Genomic DNA, 23,065 nt, shown 5'->3' with positions numbered 1-23,065 from the left:
GAAGTAAAGGACTTTGGGGCAGACGCAGTTTAGAGCTGAACTGATTTGCTAAAGGATTGAAACTGGGAGGTGAGGAAAGTGAAGGCAGAATAGGGACAATAAACTTGGGAAGTCCTGAGGGGTGAAGGATTGGGGGTCATGGTGTCATGGTGGAGACAAAGAATAGGCTTAAGACAAGTTAGGCACAGAAAGAGATGGAATGGTAGGAGGTTATGATCATATAAAGGCATTTTACTGTTCTTCATCATAGAAGTAGAATGTTTGGGGTTGATGGCAAAGGCCAAAGGTGTGATTCATCACCAAAACATCTTTGCCTGAGAGACTAGATAAAGGACAGTTACTCCCTAGGAATGCCTCAGCTTGGAAGCACACAGATAGAGGAAAAAGCAATGGCAGAATTCTTGGGTTTATTCTCTGGACAGGCATGGAGTTTTGCTACAAAAATGTTTATTTCCCATGATAATATAAAAAAGAAGATCATTGAGGATCATTGAAAAGCTGTGCCATGTTAAGCCATCAAGATGTCACAGAAGATGAGAGAGGGCCCCAGCAGACAACATATTGCAATCATTCATTGTCTGCAGGGGAATTACTTGGCCTCTCTGTTGAATAGGAAGATAGGTACAAGGAAAAGCTGAAGCTCAGGGGAAGGGGATCCTAACCTCCAAATATATTACAATGAAATGACTCATTTGGAGAAAATCTAGGTCAAAATTGAGATGATGAAGAAGAAAAATTTGGGCATACCTTTAGGAGGAGACAGGTGCCAAGAGTGCCCCAGTCTGAGGGCAACCCTTGATTGTGCCAGGAGAAGGAGCTAAGTAGGGAGGTTATCACTTTTGTATCCACTAATTAGCCTTGGAGTTCCTAAAGCAATAGGAGTTATCCACAGAGAAAGATTCCATAAGGACTAGATATAGTTTCACTAATCCCAGGCCACCCAGGAGGTCCCAAATTGGTGCTGCAAGAGAGAGCATCCAAAGTCATCTTGACACTTCAGAAGCATCAAGTAACTGCAGAAATGCCCAGGCCTATGACTAGGCTGATATGTAATGATGACCGAAGGTGTTATTCATTGAGCATAATTCCAAATTGCTTTATAGAATAGTTAGACCCATTCACAAAAAAAAACCATTTGCCAATAGTAAGTCAACATGCTTATTTTTGGACCTTCCAACATTTGTCACTTCATTTTAAAAAATAAACTTTGCCAATCTTATGAATGTTGGGAAACTCAGAGTTTCTTTAATTTGCACTTCTCTATTTGTTAGTGATTTGGAGAATTTTATACATTTTTCTAGATAACCTGAGTTTCTTCCCTTGTTCACATCCTTAGATTATTTGTCAATTGACTAAAATTCTTACAAATTTGAATCAATTCCTTATTTATTTTCAATGTGAGACTTTTATCAGAGAAACTTCCTATAAATATTTTATAGTTAATTATTTGCTTTCTAATCTTAGTAATATTGGACTTTTGGGGGCAAAAACTTTCAAATTTTATGTTATCAAAATTATTCGTATAATCTTTTGTTATCTCTATTCTTTGTTCAGGCACAAACTCTTCTTTGCCTATAAATCTAAAAAAACTTTTTTTTGGTCTTGTTTTTCTCAGTTGTTTGTGATGAATTATATCTATAATAATATTTCATAGATCATTTCTCCATTTGTTGTATATCTTTGTATATGGTGTTATAAGATTAAAAATTAATATACAAATACTCCAAATATTACATTTTATAAGATTCATTAATAATCACTATAAGTAAAGGAATAAAAGGGTAATTATCTAACATAAATAAACCATGTGCCCAAGTACTCCTTGCCTGTTTAAAAAAAATTGCTCCACCAAAACTACATCAGGAAGAAAAGAGAGAGAGAGGCAGAAATATACAGAAATATACAGAATTTATATCCTGCCTATGACAGTACGGAATGACAGGAAGAGAGTGGGGTGCTGGGAAATGAAGTTCAAGGGCACAGAATTCCAATTACACAGTATGAAGTGTTGGTTGAAATCCAATTTCTCCTATCCTTTTGTCCAGTTTCCTCACAGATCCTCAGTAGCTGTGGATCTTTGTGTTTTACCAAACACAAGTGTTTATTTGTTTGCTTTTTTAAAACCCTTACCTTCTGTCTTAGAATCAATACTGTATATTGGTTCCAAGGCAGAAAAGCAATAAGGTTTAAGCAATTGAGTTTCAGTGACTTGCCCAAGGTCACATAGCTAGGAAGTTTCTGAGGTCAAATTTAAATCCAGGAACTCCCGTTTCCAGGTTTGGGTCTCTATCCATTAAACTTCCTAGCTGCCCTGTGGGTTTAAAAAACAAACAAACAAAAAAAACCAACCACAGTTGTCTTGCTTTCATTTCTGATCATGAAATTTCTTGTATCATTTATGCAGATATACACCTCATCTGTATTTTAGAGACTTGAAGAATTTCTGGAGCACTGAAAGATTGCCAATTGCTCTAAAATTAGGTTGTAAGCTCCCTGAAGCCCCAGCCCATTTTTGTCTTTTGTTGTATTTCCCTGCACTGAACACTATGCCTGGCACAAATCAAGTCCCTAATAAACATTTATTTTCTAAAGTGGGAATTGCCTGAAACTTCAGGATTTATATAAAAACTAAGAGGGTGGGGGGCAGATAGATGTCTCAGTGGATTGAGAGCCAGGCTTAGAGATGGGAGGTCCTGGGCTCAAATCTGACCTCAGACACTTCCTGGCTGTGTGATCCTGAACAAGTCACATAACCCCAATTATTAGCCCTTATCACTATTTTGCCTTGGAACCAATACACAGTATTGATTCTAAGATGGAAGGTAAGGGTTTTAATAAAAACAAACAAACAAAAACAACAAAACAAAAAAACTAAGGGTAGGGGCATAATAAGTATGTTTATATATTTGAACAGCTATCATATAGAATATCAGAGAATCACTGAATTTAAGAATTTGAGGAAATCTCAGCAGCCAGAGATTCTAATCCATATCTGGAAAATAATTTCTTTTATCATTTACCTGATAGTTGAGTATCCAGCCTTAACCTGAATACTTCCAATGGAGGGGAACCAACTATCTCCAAAGCAACCCATCTAATTTTTGGATGGTGCTGATTCTCAGGAAAGGATTTCTTTCTGGGCTAAATGGGACAAATTTAATGACTTTCCCCATGGAATATCCTTCAAATACATGGAGATAGCTATTAGGCTCCTCTTAAATATTATCCTTCCCAGGCTAATTCTGAATCCCCAACCCCAATCCCATGGCTTCAACCAGTTCTCATATGGCAAGAAATCATGGTCTTTCTCCATATTGCTATCTCCATATTGCTAGCTCTAGCTTAATCAATGGCCATCCCAACATGGCAGCCAGAGCTGTACACAATACTGTATGAGAGTTTTAACCAGGGCTGAGTACAGAAGGGTTTTCTTTTCCTTATTTCTATAATCTCTGTCTCTCTATCTCTTTATCTCTCTCCCTTTGACTTTCTGTCTGTTTCTCTTGGTGTGTCTCTCTCTTTGTCTCCACCCACTCTCTTTGTTCCTCTTTCTTCCTTTTCTCCCATTTCTTTTCCGACCTCCCCACCTCTTCCCTCAATCATGCAGCCTAAGATCTCATCATTTTCTTAGTTTTCATATCATATATATATATATATATATATATATATATATATATATATAGTGAGGGGGAGAAAAGGTTTTTTTTAATATAAAAGGTTGGACTCGATTATTTAAAAATAGGGTCACCAGAAATTTAATTTATTCCAAAGAGATTTATTTACAAAATATAGAAAGAATGAAGTAAGAAAATCAGAGAGAGGACAGGGTAAGATATCTAGCCTAAGCACTAAGTAATTTACTCCTGGCCCCTGGCTCAACCCAGGCAGAGAGTTAGTCCTTAGCCAGAGAGGCCTTGGCAAAGCCAAGGACCTGGGAATTTCTCTTTCAAGTGGTAGGTCTTTCCTGAGGCTAGTCTCTTCAGAAAATCCAGGAAAGGAGTCGGCTTTTTCACTCACCACATGTCAGTCTAAAGGAAGAGATTCAAGGACAGTCTTACCATGTATAGGTTCTCAGGTCCAGTCATCAGATTCTTCCCCAACTCAAACTCAAACTCAGAACTTCAGAAGAAGACAAAGTCCAAGTTTAACTCCACTCAGAAAGCTGTAACTCCCTTTTAAAGACACATTATTTTGCATCTCTTCTTGTGCCTTCCCCTAATTTTATGTCTACCAATCATAGTTGATGCTTTGCTTAGGACAGCCCACAGGTCAGTCAGTTTGATTCTGATTCATCACTCACTGTTGCATATGTGGGTCATAGACCTTCCCACTAAATGATTAAGTGGGATGTTTACAATTTTGGTGATTAGATCTAAAAATGGGCAGGGGAGTTAATTTAATTTTCACAATCAGGGGAAAGTTAATTAATTTCATTTTTACAATCAGGGGAGAGTTAAATTTAATCTTCACTATATATATGCATATAGAGAGATTATATATTTTATATTTCCATTTTTCAGTCCTCTCTCTAGAAGTAAATATTCACAAGTTATTCTTCGAGTATTAAATCTGTAGCTGTGTATAATGTTCTCTTGGTTCTATTCATTTCACTGTTCATTATCTCATTTAAGTTCTTTCCAAGTTTTCTTAATTAGATTGTTCTTTGTTTCTTTTGGTGCAGTAGTATTCCATTGCACCCATATACTACAATTTATCTAGCCATTTCCCAAATGATATACAACCCCTTGAATTCTAGTTCTTTGCCACCACAAAGAAAGCTGTTCTAAATGTTTTGGAATATATAGGTTCTTTTCCTTTTACCTTGATCTCCTTGGGAAACAGACCCATCAATACCATTTCTGGGTCTACACTGCATATAGTTTTATAACGCTCTAGGCATATTTTGAAATTGATCTCCATAATTGTTGGCTCAGTTTACAGTTCCACCAAAAGTCCCCACTTTTCCATATACCCTCCAACATTTTTCATTTTGCCTTTTTGTCATTATAGCCAGCCTGATGGATATGAGATGTCTCAAAATTATTTCGGTTTGCATTTTTCTAATCAGTAGTGATGTAGAGCATTTTTTCATATCCCTATATATGATTTTGATTTCTTTTGTGAAGATGATCTTTTAAAAAAATATTTTTTAAAAGGTGATTTTAAAAATCTAAGCATAAGGCTTTTCATTTTTTTTTCTGAATGAGGGAATTAAAGCAAATTTTAATACTAATTTATGCAGATAAGATGTTACCTTGTCTTATTTGTGTCAATATTCTAGCCTGTCAAACAATTACTTTATGTGGTTCTGGAAAGCAGAATCAAATACTGGTAAATAGGTTTTGGTTCAACAGGAAAAATTTCCTAAGTTTAAGAATTGTTCAAAATAGAATGAGCAGCCTTAGGAAGCAGTGAGCCCTGTGTCAAGGGAGGGATTCAGGCAGAGTCTGGATGAGGACTTTTCAGGAATATTACAGAGACAATTCTAGCCATGGTCAAGACATTGAATTAGATGATCTCTGAAGTCCCATTTGTATGATTCTAGAGCTCCTTAGAGACTTCAAGGTTTATGTATAGATCTTTTATTGAATCAGTAGAACTCATGAAGAGGATTCCCATGTACCATGCGACCACTGAGGCTTTCTGGTTAGTGCCCCCTCAGCCTTAGTCTCTGAAGCTTTGCCTATGCTACTTGGGTGTTGCCTAAATTATATAGATCAGGTAACACTGGGACACCGGGAAGTTGACATAAATATTTGAGTTATAAGGACAGTGAGGACCTTTTTTGATTATAATAGTAGGAATGCATGAGCAATGATGGGAAAAACAGTAAAAATGTGATCCACTTGTTTTGTTAGGTTGCTAAGAATACCTTGGTAAATATTAGCCAGAGTACAGCTTTGCTTGCTATTAAGATTTGCTGATTTTCACAGAAAGAAACCTAAAAAATTTGCATGTGTATTACATAACATCAGTAATCTCTCAATAATCTGCAAAATATATATTAACTTTATCTGTTGTTAGACGGAATTATCCTCCATTGTGTAAGGAAAGTTGGATATATGAGTAATGGGTTTGCTATGAGAATAAAGGGTTTAGTAGAGGATAAATTTCTTCTGTACCCTATCATTGTCTAGTTAGAATTCTTTTCACTATTGAATAAAATTGACAGCTTTGAGTTAACCAAGTATTTGTAAAAAGCGTTTCATATAAATACCATTCTTTGTTTAAAGAATGTAGTGAGAGATGGCCATAGAGGATTTTCCTTAATCAAATAGTGAATGTTGTATGGAGAGATTAGTGCCAAATCTTCTTTGTTCCTGATGTTATCTTATTGTCCTCTGGCAAATCTCTCTCTTGATCTCTCTGTCCCTCTCTCTGTCTCTCTGTGTATGGGAGTATGTCTGTTTATGTGCATAGACATTCTATAAACACTCTGAAAATTCAGTATCTTTTGCTAGTCAGTAGAGTGTAGCTGATATAAAATGGGTTAGAAGATGGATGTTAAATAATTCTTCCTAATCACAAGTTCATAGGATCATTGAGTCAGAGACCATCTTGTCTAACATTTTTATTTTTTATAGGAGAAACCTGAGGTCGAGAGAGTTTAAGTGATTTGCCCAAAGTCATCAAATAGTAAGAGATGGATTTGAACTCAGATTCCTGGAGTTCAACTCTGTCACACTTTCTGCTGTACTACACTTCATTTCCAAGTGCTAGGCAATGTCAGGGGAGAAAGGATGCATTTATGAGACATAGACCTGGAAGAAGTAATGAAATTTAAAACACTGAATGCCTATGGCTTTGTAGTCAGAACTCTGATAAATAATAGATAATAATGATAATAATAGTTAGCATTCATTTAGTCCTTACTATCTGTAGGCACTCTGCTCAGTGCTTTACAACAATCTCTTTACAACAACCCTGCAAGGAAGGAGCTGTTATTATCCTCATTTTACAGATGAGGAAACTGAGGCAAACGGAGAATAAGTGACTTGCCCAGGGTCAAACAGCTAGTGTCTAAGACTACATTTGAGCTCATGTCTTCCTTTTATGCACAGATGCCTTGATCAATACAATGATTCTAGAAGACCAGTGATGAAATGTGCTAACTACCTCCTTAATAGAGAGATAATTGACTCAGAGGTACAAAAAGAGACATACATTTTTTGGATGTAGTCTATGAGGGAATTTGTTTTTCTTGACCATGTTCAATCTGTTAGACTGTGGACTTCTTGAGAGCAGATACCATCTTTTACCTCTTTTTGTAAACTTAGAGCTTAGTTCAGTGCCTGACCCATAGTAAGCACTTAATAATTTTATTATTATATGCAATATATTATATGCAATATATAATAAATTATGTATTAATATTATATAATAAATAAATATTTATTGATTAACTAATTGTTACAAGGATTTTTATTTTATTTCATTTTCAATGGAGTGGAAGAAGTTAGGAGGGAAAGAAATTAGACAGCTGCTTATTAAAAAAATTTTTTTTTGAGTAAAAAACTACCACTGAGTACCTACACCCCAGAAAGTTTTACTGTTGGGTTGTCATGGTTTAACACAGTGTTGTGCCAAGGACATTGAATTTGAAGTCAGAAGATCTGGGTTCAAATTTGGTCTCTGCTACTTATAAACTGTAACATTGGGCAAGACAGTTCCAATCTCTAAGGCTCAGTTTCCTCATCGAGAACTAGGTGAGCTATGAGGACTCTTCCAGCTCTAAAATCCATGATCCTATGAGCATTACAGCACCCTGCAAGTCAATCAGTCAACAAACACTTGTTAAGTACTCATTACTTATCAGGTACTGTAGTAAGTCTGGGGATTCTAAGAAAGGCAAAGAGTACCTACTGTCAAGGAAAGGGAAAACTAGGTAACCAGTGACTAGAGCACTGGACTTGGTGTCAGGAAGACTGAAATTCAAACCCCGAAGAGATATTTACTAGCTGTGTGACCCTGGGCAAGTCACTTAAACTTTGTTTGCCTTAATCCACTACAGAAAGAAAAGGCAAACCACTTCAGTCTTTTGTCAAGAAACAGTAAAAAGCTAGACTAATACACAATTTTGAAATATTGACTTCTGGCTTTGCAGATGTATTTAGCTTAAAAAAAAAAAGAACATGAAATGCACCCCAAAGGTAAGTTAGCAGGAAATTATTTGCACTAAAAATGGATTCTTTTCTTTACAAAAGTCAGTATGTTTGTGTTTGCTTAAAGATAGAAATTGCCTATTTCACAAAAAGTTTGTGTAGTGAGGCTAAGTAAGGAATAGCAGTGGAAGTCCAGAAACCTAGGATCTGACTCCTGATTCCAATACTAAACTGTATGACCCTAGGCAAGTCACTGAACCTCTCTGACCCTCAATCTCTTTATTTGGGAAATGGGGATTATAATATATGCCACATGGTACAATGAAAAGAACACTGACTTTGGAATAAAGAGGACCTGTGTGACCTTGGGCAAATCCTGACCTTCCTGGGCTTCAGTTTCCTTCACTGTAAAATAAAGGAATCAGACTGCTTCTGAGGTCCTTCATACTTCTAAATCTATGATCAAATGAGATCATGTATGAAGAATACTTTCCATACCTTAAAATGCTGTATTTATATATTTATTTTATAGATAACATTTGTTAGTTACTTTAAGGAAGAAGATGAGGAAAAACTCATGAGGTATCATTCAAAATGGAAGTGTTATAATAATTCAATTAGTGAAAGTCTGCTTATGGAAAGCCTTTTCCTCTATTATGTAAAGTGAGGTATGAAAAAAAGGTCTAACTGAGAGCTTGAAACCTTTTGTATCTGGGGATGAAGTTTATGAAGGGGTGAGAGTGAGACATATGAGAAGGGATGTGAATAAACATTAATCCAGCACCTACTATGTGCCAGGCACTGTACTGGGCACTTTTTTTTGTCTAGCAATATTTTATTGTATCCCCCCCCCCCACCCCAGTCATATGTAGAAACAATTTTTAACATTTGTTTTCTGACATTTTGTGATCCAAATCTTCTCCCTCCCTGCCTCTCTTTCTCACCTTCCTGAGATGGCAAGCAGTTTGATATCATTTATACACTTGCCATCATGCAATACATATTTCTATATTCATCATGTTGCGAAAGAAGACGCTTATCACACATGTAGGGAAAAAAAAAACCTCATGAAGAAAATATAGTGAAAAGTAGTCTGCTTTGATCTGCATTCAGACTCCAACAGCTTTTTTCTTTGGGGGTGGGTCCTTTGGAATTCTCTGGGATCATTATATTGCCATTAATAGCTAAGTCATTCAGAGGCGGTCGTCATACAGTATTGATGTCACTGTGTTCGATGTTCTCCACACTTTACTTTACACCAGTCCATATGAGTTTCCCCAAGTTTTTCTGAAGTTGTATTGTTCATCATTTCTTCTGGCACAATAGTATTCCATTACAACAATATACCCCCTCTTGTTCTGCCATTCCTCAAATGATGAGCATCCCCATAATTTCCAATTCTTTGCTCCCACAAAAAGAGCTGCTATAAATATTTTTGTACAAATAGACCCTCTTATCTCTTTTTTATCTCTTTGTGATACAGATCTACTAGTAGTATTTCTAGATTGAAGAGAATGCATGGTTTTGTAGCCCTTTGGGTAGGGTTCCATATTGGTCTTCAGAATGGTTGGATTAGTTCACAAGTCTACCAACAGTGTATTATTGTCTCAGTTTTCCCACATTCCCTCCAATATTTTCCTTTTCTATCATATTAGCCAATCTAATGGGTATGAGGTGGAACTTCAGTTGCTTTAATTTGTACTTCTCTAATCAATGGTCATATGGAGCATTTTTCCATATATGATAGATACCTTTGATTTCTTCATTTGGGAACTGACTGTTTATCTCCTTTGACCATTTATCAATTAGAAAATAGAAATGTGTACTATGTGTACTTTTATAAATATTATCTCAACAACCCTGTAAGTTAGATACTATCATCATCTGCATTTTACTGTTGAGGAAACTGAGGAAGACAGTGAAGTGACTTGTTCCACATTACAACACAGTTAGTAAATGGCAGAGGCCAGATTTGGACTCGTCTTCCCCACTCAACTTCTAGCACTCTAGAGCCTCCATTTACCTCTGAATAGGGGTAAAAAATCTGGATAAGAGGTCTACCCTGGTTATAGACAAATAAAAGTTTTCCTTAATCCATGTCTTTCAGCCTGAATTTTGAGGGGCTGGAGTGAGGATAAATCAGGGAAATTCTCCTGCTATGCATCAGTGTGACAAGGGCAACAAGTATTTTTTGCCTTAGATTCCCTTACACAGCAATAATACTAGATCACATTTACTCTTTGCTTTAAGTCTTATAAGTACATACAAAGAAGGCACTGAGACAGCAGTAATGGAATTATGATCACTTTTACCTAGTGTGGCTCTTCTTTGTTTTCACCTGGCTGAAGCAGTGAACAAGACACCATGAGCATCTCCTTTCTTTGGAACCAGCCTCTAGTCAGTTTCACTTCCTGGATCTTGTGAAGGATGAAAGGTGTGGAGTTTGGCATATGTGTATAAAAGTGAATGTATAGATTATTGAAGGGGAATTTGAATTCTATTTAAAGACTACATTTGCTTTCAAATCAAAGTGCCAAGAAGGTATGTCTAAGCATAGAGAACAGTAGGACTCTTTTTACTCTTCCTACTATGTTCTTTTGGTTGCAATGGTGATAGTAGTAAAAGAGACTTTTCTAGGAAGCTAGCATGATGTAGTGGAAAGAATATTGGTTTCTTCCTCTTAGTTTCTTTGGCTTCCTTTAAGTCTTACATCTCACCTTCTGCATGAGGGCTTTACCAGTCCCCTCCCCACTTCCCCTCCCCCCCAATTACTAATGACTTTTCTTTTCAGATTATTTTCTTCCTACTCTGAATATATATATGTACACACACACACACATATATATATGCCTAGTTATTAGCAGCTTCTCCCCCAACCTCATTAAAATGTACACTACTTGAGGGTGAGCTCTGTTTTTGCCCTTTCCTTGTATCTTTAGTCCTTAGCACAGTGTTTGACATATGGTAAATGCTTAATTAATACTTATTGACTGAATAATCTGGCATTCAGAAGATTCTTAACTTTGCTGCTTCCTAATTGGTGTGACTTAAGATAGAGCTCTCACTTTCCTTATCTGTAAAATGATAGGATTTGGACTACCTAAAGGGTCTCCTAGCTCTCAAACTCTGTGTGACATTTTTGTCTGGTTCTACTAGTAACTAGAATTTTTAAAAAATAAAGTCTCTGTTCCTCTTTGTAAAATGACATTCATGAGAATAATGTTTGCTCTGATCAGAGAGGCAGTGAGCTATTATTGCTTTAGAAAGTTCTCTGAGGAGCCTGGCAGAATAGTATTGTCTAAAGACGTTTTGAAGTTGCTTCTTGACAGCTGGCTCCTAATAATGAAATCTTTGAATAATACGATGATGCGTGGGGCAGCTTGACCCTGGCTACTTCCTTCTCCATTAGGATCCTAAAAAACTACAGAGAGCCACTGAGACCATGGGACCTGAATCCACTAGGATATCCTGATCTACTCTTTTGAGATGTGTCTAAATTGTGCTTGCTATCTAAAATGCATTTCAAGATTACTCATTGAATTGAATTACAATTTAGTGATAACATGGAGAAATCTAACTTTGTCATATGTCACTATTTTTACTAAATGTCTAAATATCCTAGTCCTCCATTTGGTGAATAATTCCTTTGGGGAAAAGAATAACCAATCCAAACTTTTCAATTAGCCCAAATGGCCAGTAGCCAGTGTAGTAATGTAAAAATCTCTCCTTACATAGCTAAATCTGTTCATGAGTCACTTCCCTCATTTGTAGCTCTAAAGAGAATTATAATTTTCTTTTTTCTTTCTTTGATATGTTTTCCAGATTAGAGTGTTGACAGAAAGGATGTTTAAATACCTCCGGAAATATTTTGCTGTACACCTTTTTGGATGTTCCCAACGGAGAATAAGGCTTGTCTCCAAAGATGGAAGGTGTAACATAGAGTTTGGCAATGTGGAAGCACAATCAAGGTTTATCTTCCTTGTGGATATCTGGACAACAGTACTTGACCTCAAGTGGAGGTACAAAATGACCATTTTTATCACTGCCTTCTTAGGCAGCTGGTTTCTCTTTAGCCTTCTGTGGTATGCCGTAGCCTACATACATAAAGATCTCCCAGAGTTTCATCCATCTAGCAACCATACTCCATGTGTGGAAAACATTAATGGCTTAACCTCAGCTTTCCTATTTTCTCTAGAAACACAAGTTACCATTGGTTATGGTTACAGATGTGTGACAGAACAATGTGGCACTGCTATCTTCCTTCTTGTTTTCCAGTCCCTCCTTGGAGTAATTATCAACGCTTTCATGTGTGGTGCCATCTTAGCCAAGATCTCCAGACCAAAGAAACGAGCCAAAACCATCACCTTCAGCAAGAATGCTGTCATCAGCAAGCGGGGAGGGAAGCTCTGTCTCCTGATTCGAGTGGCTAATCTCAGGAAAAGCCTCCTAATTGGCAGTCACATCTATGGGAAGCTTTTGAGGACCACGGTCACACCTGAGGGGGAGACCATTATTTTGGACCAAATCAATATCAACTTTGTGGTTGATGCAGGCAATGAAAACTTGTTTTTTATTTCCCCACTGACCATTTATCATGTTATTGACCATAACAGCCCCTTCTTTCACATGGCAGCTGAAAATATTCTCCAGCAAGACTTTGAGTTGGTAGTATTTTTAGATGGAACAGTGGAATCCACCAGTGCCACCTGTCAGGTGCGAACCTCCTATGTCCCAGAGGAAGTGCTATGGGGCTATCGTTTTGCTCCCATAGTGTCCAAGACCAAGGAAGGGAAGTATAGAGTGGATTTTCATAACTTCAGCAAGACAGTGGCAGTCGAGACTCCCCATTGTGCCTTATGCCTCTACAATGAGAAAGATGCCAGAGCCAGGTTGAAGAGGGGCTATGACAATCCCAACTTTGTCCTGGCAGAAGTCAATGAAACAGATGATACTCAAATGTAGTTGTGGTCATTTAGCATAAGCAAAGCAAAATTACTAAGGCATAATAGTTTAGAAGCACAGAGAAGTAAATCAGAATTTGGGAGACACCTAAACAGGACAAGAAGTTTCAAAGAAAGTTAACAAGTCCTATTATTCTTTGCATTCTGTGGTCTGACTTTATATAACTCAGCACTTTGAATTCCAGTAAGTAGAAATATATAGGAGTCTCAAATCATCTGAATGTAAGTTCCTTGAGGGCAGAAGCTACTTCATTTTTGCCTCAATATTCCTAGAGGCTAGCCTAGTGCCTTCACTTTCTTAATTTTCAGGGCCTGTTGATTAATTGAAATGAAATGAATATTTGAAATAAGCAAATTCCAATGCACTACCCTTGCAATATGGAAGTTCTTTATAGTAATATTGACAACTGACACATGGATGGGCATGAAAAGAAGATCTCTCCAAATTTTTTACTTTGCATTAATTCAGAACCATTGCAAGATTGTATGTAAATGAGCCTTTACCTAAGTAAAGGAAAATGGGAAATTGAGGTAATTATCTACATAATTCATCCAGAGGGAGAAAATTCACATTTTAATCAGGAGGAAAAAAAGGGATATGTTTTCATGATTATCTAGTCTGGCTGTCTACATTGTCGTTAATTATGTCTTGACTGTCCCCTTCACTTTTTTTCTAAACCCATACCTTCTGTATTAAAATCAATACTGTGTATTGGTTCCAAGGCAGAAGAATGGTAAAGGTTAGGCAATGGGGATTAAGTGACTTGTCCAGGGTCATACAATTTGGATGTGTCTGTGGCAAAATTTGAATCCAGGACCTCCCATCTCTGAGCCTGACTCTTAATACACTGAGCCTTTCCTTTCACTTTTAATACTTTTAATTTATCCAAGCCCCAGTGAAAACAAGCCCCAATAAATGCACTGCAAGGATCACTAACCAGTAATTATGAATTTAGAGATAGAAGGGAACTCAATGACATCTAATCCAACTTGATTTCTATGTAAGGAAAACTGAAGTCCCAAGCGGTAAACTTATTGAAAGATCCAGCCATAGATAAACTCATGCTGAATGATTTTTTTTTTCAGGAAAGTTCTGTGTGGTTCATGAATTATTCAGAATGGCAGGGAACACACAAATATCACTTTGAAGTTCAAAAATAGGACCCCAAAGAATGATTGTCTTATTCCTTACCACCACCTCTCAAAGAAATTGTGAATTTCTCAGGGTAATGTTATTCTCACTTGATTCAGTTGATGCTGAAAATCAAGAATCATCTCTCTTATAATACTCTGCCTTCCCTCAAATGAAACATGGGCTGAACTAGAGGAGAGAACCCAGGGTGCCAGAAAGAAGAGGAGGCTGTTGAACAAAGGGAGTAACTGTGTGGCTAAACCATGCAGATCCAACTTTAAAAATAACTCTTGGGCTATGAGCCACACTTCCCGCTCCTGGCTGTCGGTACCCAGAAAGGTCCAGCAATTGCTCAATACAGATGAGCCCACTTGGGCTGTGTCTACCCACACCTACAGTGCAGTGGAGATCTGGAGCCTAACCCATTTTCTGAAAGAGCCAAAAAAAGTCAAGACCCAACTTGGATTTTGGCCAATTTAACAGCCTCAAATTTCTGTTTCACGTTGTAAGTATAGACAGACACATCTTAAGTCACTGGATTGGAAGCTGCATCCATACTTCCTTGAAAAGATAAATATTTGATTTGAAAGCTGTGATAATGTTTTCCTGAAAGACATTTTAATGTTCTCTCTATGTTGGCTGGGATTATAAGCAAAAATTCTGTTATATTGGGTATTGCCTTTCTGCCTGAGAGATCCAGTAAGGAGTTTAAAGGTATGAAGCTTTACTTGAAACGGAAGCTCGGGAAAGCCTCAGAGAAGGTTCATTGGACTTCCCTATCTGGACTTGTTTTAGTTCAGCTCTTTCCAAAAGAGAAGTGAGAACAGACAATGAATGCAGTGAAATGTAGCAGGCAACAAACTGATCAGTCTTCCAATTCTCTTCTCCATTCCTCTTTCTTCTCTTACCCAGGATATGACTGTATTGGGTTTCACTCAGTTCCTTTCTGCTACCATTTTGTATGAACTACAGAGTACCTAATTCTAAGTAGGTATTAACTTATTGTCAGAGTGTTGATTAATATATAAAATCTGTAAATACTTAATGCTTTTTTAAAAAAAAGCAACATTTATTGTTACAGAATAAACTTATTTTAAAAAAACAATCTGCATATGTAATGGACTTTTTCTTGGAGAGAGGTAGATTTATTAGGGCTTGGGGAAGTGAATGAATAAAATGACACTTGTCATCTGGTGTCCATCTTCCCAAAGAAAAGACAAACTCTCTTCTAGTCATTACTGTTCTACTGCAATGCTACTCTGCTAGAAACTATATCATAGTCTTTGGTAGATAGACACTCTTATTAGCAAGGAATGCGCCACATTTTTGAGTTGTGAAGATGTCAGCTGATCTGTCTATATACCTTGGCCCTTGTGATCCAATATAACAATAGATGGCTAGTTATCAGTGATTTCTGTGACCATGACACAAGCTAAGAACTAGTCATCTATTGTTATTGACTTACTGTGATTGAATTACTGGTTATTTAAATTTTACACATAATGAAGTATTGATTGCTGGTGAAAATTGGGCATATGAAGAAGAGTAGCCTCACTTTATCATGGTCTTATCACAGGATCTATTATTTGATCAGTCAATATGTCCCTACTATGTGCTAGGTAACATGCCAAACTGGAAATACCCAAAGAAATCTATCAGGAGAAGACAACACACATAAGGGGAAGTATGCAGCAAAGGGACATGGTGGGAAAGCAGGAGGAGTTCAGCCAGGTGGGAAATGAACAGTCATAGATAAATCATTGTAATTTGACTGATTTTTTTTTGTCTTCCCCTACCCCTGTTTATTGAATTGAACAGAATAGATTTACTATGTGGATCTTAGAGTACTCCCTTTTAATGGGTTACTAAACTTTTAAAATGTGCGTTGTGTGGGATAAGATGCTAGTGAATACATGAAAATAGTACATGCCCTGGGGAGGTATATTGAATTTTCTGGGCCATCAAGAACCTTGGACTAAATTGGCTATTATTTGACTGTCCTTAGTGCCCCCTTTTCCTGAATGTGCTGTTACCTTTATAAATTAGAAAAAGTGGATTGAATTGTTGAATACCGATCAAAGCCTATCCTTTCTGATTCATTTGCCTCTTCTTCCCAAAGTACCTGGTGGGCTGCCTTCTTCCAATCAGTATTTCCACTGCCATTGATCTCCTGACTAATGCCAATTTAATTTGGTTTCCATGATATCTTTGACTTGGAGGGTCTGGTTTGTAGCTCTAATACACTGGCTCCTAAAAGATCTTAAAAACGAGAGAACAAAGCTCTGACTTTAGACTTGAGCTTTTGGGTAATTGACATTAGGAGGGAAGACTAAAGGACTTTAATATATTAGTATCAGAAATAAATGAGCCAATGTAGCAGCAGCTACATGGCTCAATGGATAGATAGACCTAGAGAGAGATGGAAGGTCCTGGGTTCAAATTTGACCTTAGACACTTCCTAGCTGTGTGGATCTGGGCAAATCATTTATCCCTAATTTCCTAGTCCATACTGCTCTCCTGTCTTGGAACTGATTCTTAGGGTTAATTCTAACATAGAATGTAAGGGTTTAAAAAAAAGAAAAATCATCACATCCAAGAACAGACAAGGAGCAGTAGTCTCCATTTCTACTGAGAATGGGCATAAATGATAGCAACAAGTAGACGGCAGAAGGTTCTAGGTGTCAGGGTTATAAAACACTGGGATGTATGACCAAGGAAGGTTATAGAGATTTTTTTCCTTGAAGATTTTTAGAAATAAAGGGGATAAAGGCTCTTGAATTCCAAGTGAGCATAAGTGGGAAGCTGTAGCATTGGACATAATGAGGAAAGATCTGGTTTTGAAATTACAGTGCTTACAGTCTTACTGTTTACTAACCATATGTAGGTAATTTCCCCCACTTTGAACCTCAGAGTTTTCATATTTAAAAAGAGGGGGTTGTCTAGATTATCTCTATATTCCTTCTAGCTCTATGTCCTATGATCTCAGAGTCTTATATGTCACATGAATCCTATGCTGATATTCTACAAAGGGTAGTTAGCCAATAGTCAATAATTAATAAACAATTATTAGGTATTTATTGCTATGTATTATTCTAAGTGCTGGGGATACAAATGGAAAAAAAAAGAATGATTATCCTTGTCCTTAAGGATCTTATAATCTAATGAGGCGAAATAATATACAACGTGAGACTAAAAAAGAAGGTATCAGAGGTTACCTGACTGGCACAAGGGCATGATGTTCATGGAATTGATACCAAATATAGCACTTGATGGAAAATAAGTTTAGTTGGAAAGTTCTAAGACCTATAAGGAAGGGCTTTGAGAAGAATTCATGGCTCTGCCTTCTAACTCTTCAATTCGAGTAAAGAGGCAGTTGAGAGTTTTGAGAAGGTATTGGGTATCAAACCTGGATCAACCTCCATAATGATGAAATTTCAGATGATAAAATTACAGGGGGTGAGGGGGAAAGAAGGGAAAGCATCATGTTCTTGGAGTCAAAAACAATTAAAGCTGCTGATGGAAAATGAAAATGAAAAGTCGAAACAAATAGCTCACTTCCTGCTACCTCCTCCCCACCTTAAGCTGAGAAGGAGTAAACATGTAACTAGAATGTTGGAGTGAAGAGTTTGGGGTGGGCATGAACATGCATCTACGGGCATTCTACCTTACATCACGTGGGACACCGATCTCAGTGCTGGTGTCATGTTCCTTGGCAAATTATCCCCAGTGAATCTGGACTGTAATAAGACACTGAAATCCATCCTTGTGGGACTACTTCAAGTATTTGTTGTCATTAGTGTTGGACTTCCCCTGCACACACACACATCACTGGTTTATTCTAAGGACCAGGGACCTAAATCTATGAGCATTAGGGTAAATAGGGAACATTTTCTATATTTGTTGAGCAGGGTGAAGATTAAGTCAGAGTTCAGTGAAGACCAATCCTTCCTAATTAAATATTTGCCTTACTCAGAGTTTCATAACAAAGACACTTGTGAACAGTTCTTCAAAATACCCTCTTACTAACCCTTGAAATGCACTTAAGTAAGTAGCATATCTCTCTAAGTCTCTTTGATGGCTGATGGATGCTCCTCTGCCCAGCCCCTTCCAGTTGGCTACTTCCAATAATATGTAAATGATCAAAGACCTTACTAATAAACCGAACTCCAAGATGTAACAGTCTACACTGAGTGGTGCTAAGTTCCCCATCACTGGGCATTCTTCATTTTAGGATAATTAGTTTGGAGGTAGAAGAGCCATCTAGCCCGACTCCCTAGTTTAACAGAGGAGGGAAAAAAAGAAGCCGTTTAAAGTTAAGTGACTTGCTTAAGGTCACACAGAGTAGGCAGTGAAAGTAAGATTTGAAGCCATGTCTTCCCACTGTATAGCATTGCTCTCTAGACACTAGGTGATTATATCGTATCTTATGTAGGGGTTGACCTAAATGGCTTACAAGATGCTTTCATACACCTGAGATTCTATGATTCAAAGAATTATCCTGGAGTTTAAAGGCACAAAATCCCCCTCCATCCCATGGGGTGGCAGATACGTAGATGAGTCCGGTGGTGGCCCTGCCCCTTAGCCGTTATTGCCAGCCATTTCAGGAAGCAGAATGTCAATCAAAGCTTGACAGAGGAGATAGAGCATTTTATTTTGGAAGCCAGAAGTTTGAGAACAATGACTGGAATTTCCTCTTTCTGTCCAGCAAGGGCCGTTTGTCATTGGGGAGATAAAAGTCCAGGGGCAGGGAATAAAGGTTATCGGGAGCCACGGCAGCCCAGAGCCATGTGTGGGGAGCAAGAGGGAGGAGGGGTTATGGAGGAAATCTATTTCAATGCCTGTCATTAAGTTTCCATTAAAAGAACATTCAGTTAGGAATTCAAAAATAATTTAATCTTTCTGGCCAGATGCACCCAGCTGGACTCTTTGGAGCTGCGCCTTGCCCAGAGGATGAGTTGCATTGAAACTTAGCTGAGGAGGCCAATGAGATCATTCTGGGGGAGGGGGTGGTGGGGAGGACCCTAATTTAAAATGTATTTTGAATGGTCCAGGTCTTGGACTCAGTTCATTTTGTTGTTGGATTATAGCCCTTGGGTGAGTCCAGGTGCTTTTCCAGGCAAATGACACATGGACCCTAGAAAGAACTCATTGTGGGGAGAGGGGTCAGTCTGGGTACGACCACTACAAAGCAAGTTAAGGAAACCTCCAAGATAACTAAGAGGCTAAAGGGATGAAGCTAAGCAACTTCCAGTGGGCTCTGATAATCCTTCCCTCCTGGAAAGCCAAAGTAACAAGTATTTATTAAGAAACTACTGTATCCTTAGAGCTAAGCTAAATGTTATGCAGTTCATCAGTAAGTAGCTTGTGGAATTTCTTCTTAGGGAGGAAGAATTTGATTCCACCATTTGCTTGGGCTTTTGACCTCTGCAAATCCAGGCCTCAAAAGTTTAGAGTATTAGAATGAACATCCATCCACAGAGCCAAAGGCATTACTTTGGGGCCTTTTGATAGTTCAGGTTCCACTAATTCTACTTGTTTGGTGGCTGGGGGTGACACCTGAATGGTCACTCACTTTCCTGGTTCTATAACAGACTGGGCTGGGCTGGAGTCCTTGCCCAGCTTTTGGCCATGTGCTGTGCTGCATTATTGGAGCCAACTCTCGTCCCCGTCTTCTTCTTTTCTTCCCCACGTGTGAATCATTTGGAAGGGATAACTGCTTGCCTGATGTATTAGAGTAGAGATTCCTCTCAAAGTTTGGGCTGGATGGCCACTGTGGTCCCTTCCAACTTTTAATTTTGTGGTAGTCACCAGACTAGTAAAAGACTTTTGGAAAGGGCATGGCTGAGGGTGGCAGTGGGTAGTTTGCAGATAGGTTATACCTCTGCCTGAATTCCCGGTGGTATTCCCTTCTGTCACTTCTGACTTTCCCCTCCCCTGTATTTCACTCAAATTTTGGTGGTTACAGTCACAAGGCACGCCACATTCCAAAAGCATGCAGTCATTTCATGGCTGCCTGCAGGCAAACACCTTGCCCTATTAAAACATGTGCTGGGGATCTCAGAGTCTAGGGCCTTGACTGGTGGCCAGATGGCTAAAAAAGCAATGGCTCTTAAATGAACACACCTGCCCCAAGGTTTGGCTAAGGAGGAGCCTATGGAGAAAGGGTAGGAAAAAATTTTAAGTCAAAGCCCCAACCTTTTTTTTTTTTCTGGAGAATTCTCTCTTCCATCTGTTGGAGAGAACAGAAAACTGGGGACCAGAAGACCAGTGTTCTAGTTTTGTTCCCACTACCTAGATCTCACTTTACTCATCTATGAAGTGAAAATTTGACGCAACCTAGAGAGATGTGATGAGTAGGAATGACCGATTTAAGAAAATGCCCTTTAGGGATGGATGTGTCTGACTCTTCATTTTGAGGTTTTATCAAAACCATATGCAAGAATCATGTCTGAATTGCTCTCATCACAAGACTGTCTTCCCTGACCTCTTTCCAGCCTACCCATTTTCTTATCCAATGCCATTAGATTAAAATGCTTTTATTGTATAGCTCCCTCTCTTGCTGAAGAAAACTGTCAATGATTCACCATTGCCTATAGAATCAAGTCTACACTCCTCAGCATGGCATTCAAGGTGGCCCTCCACAATCTGGACCCAACCTAGTTTCCAACCTTGTTTCCCACTCCTCCCCATCCTTCTCCTCCAGTCCACCTGGTCTCCTAGCTTTTCCCTAAACATTCCTATCTCCGCACCCACTGTGCCCATGCTTCCATCCATGATTCCTTCTTGAATAAACTCCCTCAGTGTCTCCTCTTATTTAATCCTGAGCAATCCTATAAGGCCTAAATCTAGTTTTATCTTCACCCTAAAGTCTTCCTTGAGCATCTCAGTTCCAATTGATCTCTCTCTCTGTCTCTGTCTCTGTCTCTGTCTCTGTCTCTGTCTCTGTCTCTGTCTCTGTCTCTGTCTCTCTCTCTCTCTCTCTCTCTCCCCCCCTCTCTCCCCCCCCTCTCTCTCTCCCTCTCTCTCTCTCTCTCTCTCTCCCTCTCTCTCTCTCTCTCTCTCTCTCTCTCCCTCCCTCTCTCTCCCTCTCTCTCTCTGTGTCTCTCTCTCAATTCCTGTCTAAAATTCTTCACTCAAGACTTGTCATTTACTGTTCTGAATTATAGTCAATAAATATTTAAAGGCCTTCTGAGTGGCAGGCACTATGCTAATTATTCAGTTTAATTCAGCAAATAATTTTTAAATGAGCAATCAAGAAGTATTTATTAAGCTCCTATTATGTGCTGGGTACTATGCTATTCACTGGGTAGACAGAGAGGAGAAAGAAATCCTTACAGTTTATCAGGTAAGGTATGTATATACATATACATACAGAATAATGGCAGGACCTGTGACTTCATTAATATAGTGAATTCTTAGATGAAGAAACTTCTCCTGTCAAAGTAGGTTGACTTAGAGGGCTACCTCAAGGAGTGAGAATTTAGGTGATGTGCTTGGAGTCACCTAGCCAGAATATGCTAGAGGTGAGATTTGAACTCAAATCTTTTTAGCTCCAAGGCTGGCTCTCTAAGTTGCCTCTTACATATATAGGATAATACCAAATAATATCTTGTTGGGGGGGGGGGCACCAGCTGTAGCGAAGATGGAAAAGGCTTTCTTTAGGTAGAAGGGGATATTCAAGTTGAGTCTTGGAAGTGCTCAATGCAAGACATTTAAAGGAAAAAATAAAATAATCTTCACCATCAAAGAGCTTACATTTTATTGGGTGCTGATAGTTTATCTTTTTATGTATATCTGATTAATTTCTCCAATTGGATTGCTAATTACATATTTTATGCATCTTTGAATTCCTTATAGTTGCCAAAGGAGTGTCTTGCACAGCTAGAATGTTTCATAAATATTGGAGACTTAGTATTGGTAGATCACCTCACCAGCAGACTGGACCAACATGTCAGGTTGCCAAATAATTTACCACTTCTCTAGGACTATGCAAGAGCAAATAAATAAAGCCAGGATGCTTCCTTGGGCTGATGGTAAAAATCACATTCTGTAGGCTTCTTTTACATGAAAAAAATCTTCTAATTGATTCTTTTCAGTGAATAAAAATCTGTTTTAATAGTATAGGTAGTGTTTACATAGTACTTTAAGGTTTGCAATGCACTCTATTGATATTATTTCATTTTAACCTCACAATAATTCTGGGAGTTAGGTACGGTTATTATCCCTATTTTACAGATGAGGAAATTGAGGCAAAGTTTAAATGACTTGCCCAAAATCACAAAATGCTATTATTTTTCTCATCTCCTCAAATATCCCCCATTAAAAAAAGAAAAAGAAAACCCCTAAAACAAACATGGTTAATAAAGAAAACAAAATAAAGGATTTGCCTTTCAGAAAGAGAGTTCACCTAGGAGAGGAATCTTGAAGAAAGTATCTCCGAAAGCAATATAGGGATCACCACAGTAGTGAGTGTTGTTGAGGGTGAATGGGGAAGATGAAGGGGAGAATACTCATTTCAGGAGATAGACAGCTAAATTTCTGGAGGTCAGGAACATTTGTTTTTGGTTTCATCTCTGTATCTGTAACACCTGGTAAGAGTGCCTTTCAAGTAGTATATGCTCCTTCAGTAGAAATGGGAACTGGAAGAGAATGAGACTAGTGCAAGAAGAAAGGATATTGTCTTTTTTTAAAAAGTTTTTTCATTCATTTTTTAAAAAAATCATTAAAATTTTTTTTGAGTTCCAAATGTTCTCCTTCCCTTCCATCCTTCCTCCACCCCTTGAGAAGGCAAGCAATAAGATAAAACTATATTGTGAAGTCATGCAAAACATATTTCTGTATTAGCCACAAAAATAAGAAAAAAGATAAGA

General features: G+C 38.1%; 1 protein-coding gene across 2 annotated transcripts in view; it reads left to right on the top strand.

Annotated features, from left to right (window-relative positions):
• The window catches only part of KCNJ1 (potassium inwardly rectifying channel subfamily J member 1), a 63,138-nt gene extending 47,838 nt beyond the window's left edge, over positions 1-15,300 (top strand). For both annotated transcript variants that reach the window (XM_007495119.2, XM_007495117.2), the window contains one exon: positions 11,925-15,300. In XM_007495119.2, coding sequence (XP_007495181.1) covers positions 11,946-13,064 — 1,119 coding nt within the window. In that variant the 5' untranslated portion in view covers positions 11,925-11,945 and the 3' untranslated portion in view covers positions 13,065-15,300. The remainder of the gene's footprint in view (positions 1-11,924) is intronic.
• The last annotated feature ends 7,765 nt before the right edge of the window (positions 15,301-23,065 follow it).

Source organism: Monodelphis domestica, chromosome 4 (genome assembly GCF_027887165.1).
Source record: "Monodelphis domestica isolate mMonDom1 chromosome 4, mMonDom1.pri, whole genome shotgun sequence".
Classification (NCBI taxonomy): Eukaryota; Metazoa; Chordata; class Mammalia; order Didelphimorphia; family Didelphidae; genus Monodelphis; species Monodelphis domestica.
The sequence above is the reverse complement of the archived record's forward strand: the minus strand, read 5'-3'. Positions and strand labels throughout refer to the sequence as shown.